The 9,480-nt window shown below is 71.8% G+C and overlaps 1 protein-coding gene across 4 annotated transcripts; it reads left to right on the forward strand.

Moving 5' to 3' along the window:
• The first annotated feature begins 1,382 nt into the window (after positions 1–1,382).
• NACAD (NAC alpha domain containing) lies at positions 1,383–9,317 on the forward strand. 4 transcript variants are annotated; one of them, XM_077178547.1, is made up of 9 exons: positions 1,383–1,918; positions 3,869–7,303; positions 7,594–7,770; positions 7,848–7,936; positions 8,015–8,098; positions 8,353–8,499; positions 8,571–8,700; positions 8,895–9,019; positions 9,177–9,317. In XM_077178547.1, the coding sequence occupies exons 1-9, from the start codon at positions 1,897–1,899 to the stop codon at positions 9,189–9,191; spliced, it is 4,224 nt and encodes a 1,407-aa protein (XP_077034662.1). In that variant the 5' UTR covers positions 1,383–1,896; the 3' UTR covers positions 9,192–9,317. The 4 variants fall into 4 exon arrangements, with proteins under 4 accessions (XP_077034662.1, XP_077034564.1, XP_077034691.1 ...); XM_077178449.1 differs by lacking the exon at positions 1,383–1,918 and adding an exon at positions 2,003–2,119; XM_077178495.1 differs by lacking the exon at positions 1,383–1,918 and adding an exon at positions 3,358–3,397.
• Positions 9,318–9,480: the final 163 nt, after the last annotated feature.

Consider the following 9,480-nt stretch of genomic DNA (forward strand, 5'->3'; position numbering starts at 1 on the left):
GGTGACATCAGGGTGGGGTGACACTGGGGCCAGGTGACATTGGAGCTGGGTGATGGCAGGGACAGTGACATTGGCACTGGGTGACATTGGGAATGGGTGACACTGGGAATGGGTGACAGCAGGGTGGGGTGACACTGGGGACAGGTGACATTGGAGCCGGGTGATGGCAGGGACAGTGACATTGGCACTGGGTGACACTGGGAATGGGTGACAGCAGGGTGGGGTGACACTGGACGGGTGGCAGTGGGGGCGGTGCCATCGGTGTTGGTGGCACGTGGCTGTGCCCACCCCCCCTGTGCCCGGGGCCGCCGGTCTGAGCCGGGATCGGCATCAGGAGCCACCAGCGGCCTTGATTCCCGATTATCCCGGGATTGTCCCCGGGCCACGGGGACAGGGACCCGGGGGTGGCTCGGGCGGGGCTGGGGGTGGCACCGGGGGCACCGGGACCCCGCGGGCCGGGGGTGTCCCTGCCTGGGGGGGGGTCACATCCCGGCCGTGTCCCCCGTGGGGTCACGGGTCCCCGCACGGGGCAGGGGGACAAAGTGGGGGTGAAACACGGGGGGGGACGGATTAGCGGCCACCGGGACCCCTCCGGCCCCAGGGAGGGGGACACGGGCGGCTGGGGGGGACACACAGTGACAGGGGCACATACAGTGACACGGGGGACACACACGGTGACAGAGGGGGGCACACACAGTGACACGGGGGACACACACGGTGACACGGGGGGCACACACGGTGACAGAGGGGGGCACACACAGTGACACGGGGGGCACACACGGTGACAGAGGGGGGCACACACGGTGACAGAGGGGGGCACACACGGTGACAGAGGGGGGCACACACAGTGACACGGGGGACACACACGGTGACAGAGGGGGGCACACACGGTGACAGAGGGGGGCACACACAGTGACACGGGGGGCACACACGGTGACAGAGGGGGGCACACACGGTGACAGAGGGGGGCACACACGGTGACAGAGGGGGGCACATACAGTGACACGGGGGACACACACGGTGACAGAGGGGGCACACACGGTGACAGGGGCACACACGGTGACAGAGGGGGGCACACACAGTGACACGGGGGGCACACACGGTGACAGAGGGGGGCACATACAGTGACACGGGGGGCACACACAGTGACACGGGGGACACACACGGTGACAGAGGGGGGCACACACGGTGACACGGGGGACACACACGGTGACAGAGGGGGGGCACACACAGTGACACGGGGGGCACATACAGTGACACGGGGGACACACACGGTGACAGAGGGGGCACACCCGGCGGGCGGGAGCTGCTGAGTCACCGCCCGGGGCTGTGCCTGGCACCGGCGGCGCGGGCACGGCCGGCCCGGGGGACAATGCCCGCCCTGATCCCGCACCCCGGTGCTCGGGGACAGCGGGGGGGACGCGCGGCTCCCTCCCTGTCCCCCCCGGTGCCACCAGGCCCGCGCAGACGCTTTGGGGGGCCCCGCCCTGTGTCCCCCCCCCCCGGGACACCGCGGGATGCTCATCCCCCCTTTCTTAGGAGACAAAGTGGGGGAAACTGAGGCCGGGCCCCGCCCTCGCCCCCCCCCGGAGCTGATGCAAGCGCTGGGTGGGCCCGCGCCCCCCTCCCCCGGCCCGCAGCGCCCTCCGGCACGGAGCCTCTATCGCGACAGAGCCGGGGCCGGGCGGGACGCGGTTCCCGCTGACATCAGCCGGGCCGGGGCCCCCGCCCCCGCCGCAGCCCCGCTGATGCTCCCGCGCCGCCGCCGCAGCCGCGTCCGCCCGGCCCAGCCGAGCGGGGGGAGCGGGGGGGGCCGGGCCGGGGGGGGCCGCGGGCAGCGCCGAGCCCGGAGAGTCCCCGGGAGCCGGGGGGGGCGGACCGGAGCCCCAGAACGGGATGCCGGAGGGAGCGGAGGCAGGTGAGGCCCGGGGCGGCGGGGGCGCGGACGGAGCGGGAGGATGAGGAGGGAGAGGAAGAATGGGAGCGGAGGGATGGGGGTGCGGGATGGAGCCGGAGAATGGGGATGGAGCGGGGCGATGAAGGACGGAGCCGGAAGGATGAAGGACGGAGCGGAAAGGACGGAGCAGGAGGATGAGGATGGAACAGGAGGATGGAGCCGGTGGGATGAAGGACGGGGCAGGGAGGAGGGAGCCGGAGCCGTCAGGGTGGAGATGGAGAGATAAAAGGAAGAGCGGGAGCCATGGAGGGATGAGGATGGAGCAGGGGATGAAGGACGGAGCAGGGAGGGGTGCAGGATGGGAGGATGAGGATGGAGCAGAGGGAAGGTGGATCGAGGTGGGGGATGAAGGACAGAGGTGCAATGATGGAGCCGGAGGATGAGGATGGAGCCGGGGGATGAAGGACAGAGCCCGAGGATGAGGATGGAGCGGGGAATGAGGGGCAGAGCGGGAATGACGGAGCCCGAGGATGAGGATGGAGCGGGAGGATGAGGATGGAGCGGGAGGATGAGGATGGAGCGGGAGGACGCGGCCCGGCCGCGGCTCCCGGCAGCCGCCACCGCCCGGGCTCTGGCCTGACAGTACCGGGGGGCTCCGGCCCGGCCCCCCCGCCAGGGCGCGGGGACTTTGGGGACCTCGCTTCGGGGTCACCACCCTGAAGCCCCGGAACCCGGCGGGTTGTGCCCCCCCGGACTGGGAGGTGCTGGTGGGACTGGGGGGGGCTGAGCCTCACCCCCCTCCCCAGCACCATTCCCCCCCCCCAGGGTGGGAAACTGAGGCACAGCCCAAGGTCACCCCACACCGCTGTCCCCGGGGGCCACTGTCACCTGCGGGGGGGCTGGGGACGGCCGGGAGCACCGCCAGGGTCACCCGCACCTCCTGCGGGGCTGGCGACAGCGGGGACAGGGACAGGGACACACCCCAGGGTCACCCTGTGCCTCCGTGCCCCCCAGAGCTGAGGCTGGGGGTCCCCGAGAAAGGGGCGAGGGTCCGTTTTGTGCGGGGGGGTCAGGGTGTGCAGAGGGGACCCCAAAAGGGCCCCCGAGGGTGGGGGGGCGGCCGCGGCCAGGCAGGGACGGGCTGGATTAACGGGGTCCCGCAGCCCCCCCCTTACCGGGTAGAATCACCCCAGAACGGCCCCAGGGTGTGACGGGGACAGAACCCCCCCCCAAGGAGCCTTTCGGGGGTCCCCAGCACGTGGCGGGGGGGTTGTGCCGGACCGAACCATTCCAGACTATGGGGGGGGGATCAGCGGCACCTGCCCCGCAAATCCCCCGCGAGGCCCCGCCCCCTCCCGGCTCCCCCCGCGCCGCCCCGCCCCCCCCCACCCCTTTATAACGCCCGGGGGGGCGCGGGGTCGGTGCTGCAGGAGGGGCCGGGGGCGACCGCGGCTCCGAGCGCGCCCGCCCGCCCCATGGAGCCGTGCCCGGGGGCCTCAGGTGATGCGGGGGGGACCCAGGGGGCTTTTTGGGGTAGGGGTGGGCACGGCGGGGCTGAGCACCCCCAAACTGAGCGCAGGTGTGGGCACGGGGCGCCCTGGGGAGGGGGGGATGCGCCCTCCGCCCCCCTCCCCATGGAGGGGTCTGGGCTGGGGTCCCGCCCTGGTGCAACCGCGTGGCCCCCACAGAGAGGGGTTTGGGGACGGGCGGCTGCTGCTGCTCCCCCTCAGTGCCCCCAAACCTCCGGGGACCCTCCCCAGGTGCTCCGGATGGGGCTCACCTGTTCTCCCAGCCCTGCCTGGGTCGGCTGACATCAGCCCCCACCCAGGGCACTCAGGAGAGTCCCCCTTCCCACCGTCCCAGGGTGACCCTGGGGGGCTCTGGGGGGGCTGTGGCACTCAGGGCTGTCCCCTCTCTCTATGGTGGCCCTGCGGTGACACTGGCACTCAGGGCTGTCCCCTCTCTCCGCAGCCCCCCCGCCGATGCCGGCCAAGGAGGAGGCTCGCCCCCCGCCCGAGGGGGCCAGCTGTGAGCCCGGCCCCGCCGCCGCCGCCCCCCCCGGCTCTCCGTGCCGCCCCCCGCCCGCGGACCCGCTGGACACGCGCATCGTGATGGGCGAGGAGACGCGCTGCGCCCCGCCCGAGCCGCGGGGGGGGCCCCCCGTGCCTTGTCCCTTCCCCGCGCCCCCCAAGGAGCCCCCCCCGGGCCGCCCCCCCGCGCTGGACCCCGAGCTCTTCTTCACGGCGCCCTCGACGCCGGTGCGGGCCGGGGGGGCGCGGCCGGTGCCCCCCGAGGAGCCGACGGACGGGGACAGCGAGGGGCTCTGCTCGCCCCCCACGTCCCCCTCGGGCTCCTACATGACGGCCGAGGGCGGCAGCTGGGGCTCCTCGGGCACCGCCAGCACCTCCCCGTCCTGCTCCCCCAACCTGGCGGCCGAGGCCGAAGGCCTGGGTGAGGCTGAGGGCGAGGCCGAAGGGCTGGGGGGGGCCCTGGGGCTGCCCCCCGGCCTGGGAGACCCCCCGGCCTTCCCCCCACTGTCCCCCGAGGAGGAGGATGACGATGAGGATGATGACGACGAGGACGGTCCCTTCGCGCCGCCGGGCTGTGCGGACGACGAGGACGAGGATGATGATGATGATGAGGACGGGCAGACGCCGGAGGAGGAGGAGGAGGATGAGGGCTCGGGGCTGATCCCGGCGGCGCTGCTCCCGTTCCGCGGCAGCCTCCTCTTCCAGGCCGAGGCCGTGGAGATCTCACCCCGGGCCGCCCCCGAGGAGGAGGAGGAGGATGAAGGCAGCACCTCGGCGTCCTTCCTGCGCTCGCTGTCCGAGAGCTCCATCCCCGAGGGGGGGGACGAGGCCTTCGCCTTCCGCGACGACACCGACGCCTCCTCGGACTCGGCCGCCTACGACGGGGACGAGGACGAGCGGCTCTACGGCAGCGAGCGGCACGCGGGGGACACCGCGACACCCCCGGGGACACCCCCGGGCTCCCCCGCGCCCCCCGGCGTGGAGCTGCACCTCCGGGCCGGGTCCCCGTGTCACCCCCCCGCTCCCGGATCCCCGGGGACACCCCCGGCACCCCCCGGAGGGGACGCGCAGCTGGACGGCGACGCCTTTGTCCCCATCACCGGGGCGTGGCCCCCGGCCGAGCCCCCCGAGGAGGCGGTGGCAGCCGCTGAAGGTTCTGGAGCCGCGCAGGGACCGTGCCCCGAGCTGGCAGGGACCGGCCCTGTCCCCCAGGCCCCGGGGCTCTGTGCCAGGGACACCCAGAGCCACCAGCTGGGGGGCACCAATGGGGAGCCCCAGGACGGCCCTGGCGGTGACAGTGATGGTGACAACGACCTTGAGCTCAGCACGGGGACAGTGGGGAGCGCTGACGGCCACAGTGAGCTGGGATCTGCAGCCACCACCCTGGGGACACCAGTGACACCGACCGCCCTGGATCAGATGGACACTGCAGACAATGACGTGGTGGCACCAGTGGCACCCAGCCTGATGGACTCGGTGGACGCCGACCTGGTGGCACCAGTGACACCAACCCCACTGGACGAGATGGATGCTGCAGCCCCCAGCCCGGTGACACCCAGCCCACCTGACACTGACATGGTGACACCAGGGACACCAACCCCGCTGGACACTGCAGACAGCGATGTGGTGACAGCCAGCCTGATGGACAGCACAGCCACCAGCCTGGTGGCACCCAGCCCGTTGGATGCTGCAGCCCCTGATGTCGTGGCATTGGTGACACAAAGGCCACCAGATGAGCCTGACACTGTGGCCACCAGCCTGGTGACACCAGTGACACCCAGCTCACCAGATGAGCCTGACACTGTGGCCACCAGCCTGGTGACACCAGTGACACCCAGCCCACCAGATGAGCCGGACAGTGTGGCCACCAGCCTGGTGACAACAGTGACAACAAGCCCACCAGATGAGCCAGACAGTGTGGCCACCAGCCTGGTGACAACAAGCCCACCAGATGAGCTGGACACTGTGGCCACCAGCCTGGGGACAACGGTGACACCAAGCCCCCCAGATGAGCCAGAGGACACCATGGCCACGGACCTGGTGACACCAACCCCACCGGTGACAGCCAGCCCCCCAGATGAGCCTGACACTGTGGCCACCAGCCTGGTGACACCAGTGACACCAAGCCCACCACGTGAGCTGGATATCACGGCCACTGACCTGGTGACAGAGGTGACACCCAGCCTGCTGGACAAGATGGAAGTTGTGGACACTGTCCTGGTGACACCAGTGACACCCACCCTGATGTCCACTGCAGCCACCGACCTGGTGACATCAGTAACACCACCCTCCCTGGATGAGAGTAGCACTGCGGCCACCGACCTGGTGACATCGGTGACACCTGCCCTGATGGACACCACGGACGCTGCCCCAGTGACCCCGAGCGTGATGGACACCACGGACACCAGACCAATGACATCGGTGACACCGAGCCCCCAGGATGAGACGGCCACCGTGACCCCCGGCTCCATGGCCCCTGTGACCACTGAGACGGGCAACGTGACCGCCACTGCAGTGACCCCCGACTTGAAGGACCCCGTGACCCCTGCTGTGGTGACCCCCAGCCCCCTGGCCGCTGTCCCTGCCCCGTGTCCCCCTGCCCGGGCCGTGTCCCCCGTGGCGCTGGCAGCCGGGGTGGCCCCGTCCCACGAGTCCCCCGCGTGTCCCCTGGCACAGGCGCCGCTGTCACGGCCCCCCGGGGATGTCCCTGAGGAGCGGGGGGACGCGGCCACCGCCTCGGCCGAGGGTTTGTCCCCGGCGCTGCCGGACACGTCCCGCACCGGCTCCGGCTTTGTCACCGTCCCCGAGGGGGGAGAGGCCGCGCCAAGCCCCGCCGGGCCCCGCGGGGAGCCCGAGGAGGAGGAAGAGGATGAGGAGGAAGAGAAAGAAGAGGATGAGGAAGATGAGGATGCGGCCCCCGCGCCCCCCTCGCCGCAGTTCACGGCCTCGGAGCTGGAGGTGTTCGTGGGGACCCCCCCGGCCCCCCCCGAGCTGCTGCCACCACCCGGTGCCTTTTCGGGGCGCGGGGCTGGCCCGGGGGTCACCGCCCCGCTCCGGGGGGCCCCGGGGCTGCCGCCCCCCGCCCCAGAGGAGCCCCCCGCCCCCCGGCCGGGCCCTGAGCCCCCCGGCCACGCTGCAGGGGACACCGATGCCAAAGTCCCCCCGAGTCCCCCCGGGGCCCCCCCCGAGCAGCAGGAGGAAGAGGAGGCCGTGGGGGGGGTCGCCCCCAGCCCCCTGCCCGCTGCGGGGCCCCCTCCTGAGCCCCCCCGCCCTGCACCCCCCAAACTCAGCCAAGTGCCTCCTCCCAGCCCCCCCAGGCCCGCCCCCGGCCAGGAGCCCCCCCCGGGGCTGCCCCTCTCCAGGAAGCACCTCGAAGGTAAGAGACCCCCCAAAACCCCCCCATGGCCGTGGGACTGGGGTGGGCACTGCCCGGGGTGAAGGGCACTTTGGGGGGTCCCTGGGTGCAGCCCCACAAGGGGTTTGGGGGGCACCACCAGCTCAGCCCCCCCCCTTCTCCCTGCCATGGGGTGTTGGGACCGGGGTGGGCACCCGGGGGTCTGGGGGTGCCTTTGGGGGGTCCCTGGGTGGGCAGTGGGGGTGAGCAGGCGGGGCTGAACCCCCAGAGGGGTTCTGGGGACCCCCCAGCTCAGCCCCTGTGCCCCCCAGCCCCCCAGGCCCCCCCGCAGAAGGAGCCGGAGCCCCGGGGCCGGGCGGGGGTCCCGGGGGCGGGGGCGGCCCGGGCGCCCCCCCGGGGGTCTCTGCAGTCGGAGTCGAGCTCGTCCAGCGAGGCTGAGCCCCCCCAGCCCCCCCCGGCCCCCCAGCGCTGCCAGCCCAACCACCGAGGTGAGGGGGGGTCCCATGGGGTGTCCCCGCCTTTGGGGGGCCCGGGAGCCCCTCTCACCCCAACCCCCCCTGTGCAGGGTCTGGGAACGAGTCCGAGAGCAACGACGAGTCCATCCCGGAGCTGGAGGAGCCCGAGGGCTCGGAGCTGCCCCCCGCCCAGCCCCAGGTGCGCTTTGGGGGGTCGGGGGGGTGCTGGGGACCCCCGGCTGTGGGGGTATCCCTGACCCCCCCTCCCGTGTCGCAGGTGCCCCTCGGCCACGGCCTCGGGCCCGGGGAGGAGCCGCTCAGCAAAGCCAAGCAGAGCCGCAGCGAGAAGAAGGCCCGCAAGGTTGGGGGGCCCGGGGCTGCCCCTCGGGGCTGGGGTCCCATCCCGGGCATGGGGAGGGGGCTCAGGCCTGGGAGGGGCAGGTCCCCGCTCTGGGGTGGGACTCGGGGGGTCCCCACCGTGGGCTGGGAGTGTCCCATGCTGGCCACGCTGAGGGACAGCATCCCCCGTGCCTGGCTGTGTTACCCGGGGATTTGGGGTGCTGTGGGGGCTGTGCCTCCCCCGGCGCTGTGGGGGCTCACTCGGTGCCCCCCCAGGCCATGTCCAAGCTGGGGCTGCGGCAGATCCACGGCGTCACCCGCATCACCATCCGCAAGTCCAAGAACATCCTGTTCGTCATCTCCAAACCCGACGTGTTCAAGAGCCCCGCCTCCGACATCTACATCGTCTTTGGGGAGGCCAAGGTGGGCTCGGGGGGCTCTGGGGGGGCAGCTCCTGGCTCGGGGGGGCTCTGGTGACCCCGTGTGTCCCCCAGATCGAGGACCTGTCCCAGCAAGTGCACAAGGCAGCGGCTGAGAAGTTCAAGGTGCCCCTGGAGCACTCGGCGCTGGTGACCGACGCTGCTCCTGCCCTGGCCATCAAGGAGGAGAGCGAGGAGGAGGAGGAGGAGGTGAGCTGGGGGGCTCTGAGACCCCCGGGGGTGGGGGGTGCCAGCGCTGTGACCCTGGGGTGGATGGGGCAGGCTCAGCTGGGCATGGCCGAGGTGATGGTGTGGCCTGGGGCTGTGCAGGGGGGGCCGTGGCATTCAGGGCTGGGTGTGTGCTCCGGGGGGGCTCTCACGGCGCTGTGCCCCCTCCCCAGGTGGATGAGACGGGGCTGGAGGTGCGGGACATCGAGCTGGTGATGGCCCAGGCCAACGTGTCCCGGCCCAAGGCTGTGAGAGCCCTGAGGCACAACAACAACGACATCGTCAACGCCATCATGGTGAGCGGGGGCTGAGACCCCCTCCCCTTTTCCCAGGGGGAATTGGGGCCATGAACCCCCCCTTTACCCAGGGGGAATTGGGACTGGGGCTGTGACCCCTCTCCCCAGCAGGAATTTGGGGTGACCCCAGCATTCCTGCCTCTGCTCTCTCCCACAGGAACTGACCATGTAGCAGCCGGGGGTGTCCTGGCCCCCTGTAGAGATGCACAGAGCCCCCCCAGACCCTTCCTCCTGCCCCCCATCCTCCTCCTGGTCCCTGGACTGCTCAATAAAGGCCTCCTGCACCCCTTGGATCGCACCTCGCCTCCCAGGCCTGATTTGGGGGGCCCCTTTGCCAGCAGTGGGATCGGGGCAGTGCCTGGGGGTGTAACTGGGATGGGGAGGTGGAAGGGACAGGTTCTGCACCCCAGGGTGGTGCCAGCATCCCTGGGGATCAGGGATAGCCCCCTCCCCTCCAGATT

The sequence above is a fragment of the Agelaius phoeniceus genome, chromosome 1 (assembly GCF_051311805.1).
Source record: "Agelaius phoeniceus isolate bAgePho1 chromosome 1, bAgePho1.hap1, whole genome shotgun sequence".
NCBI lineage: Eukaryota > Metazoa > Chordata > Aves > Passeriformes > Icteridae > Agelaius > Agelaius phoeniceus.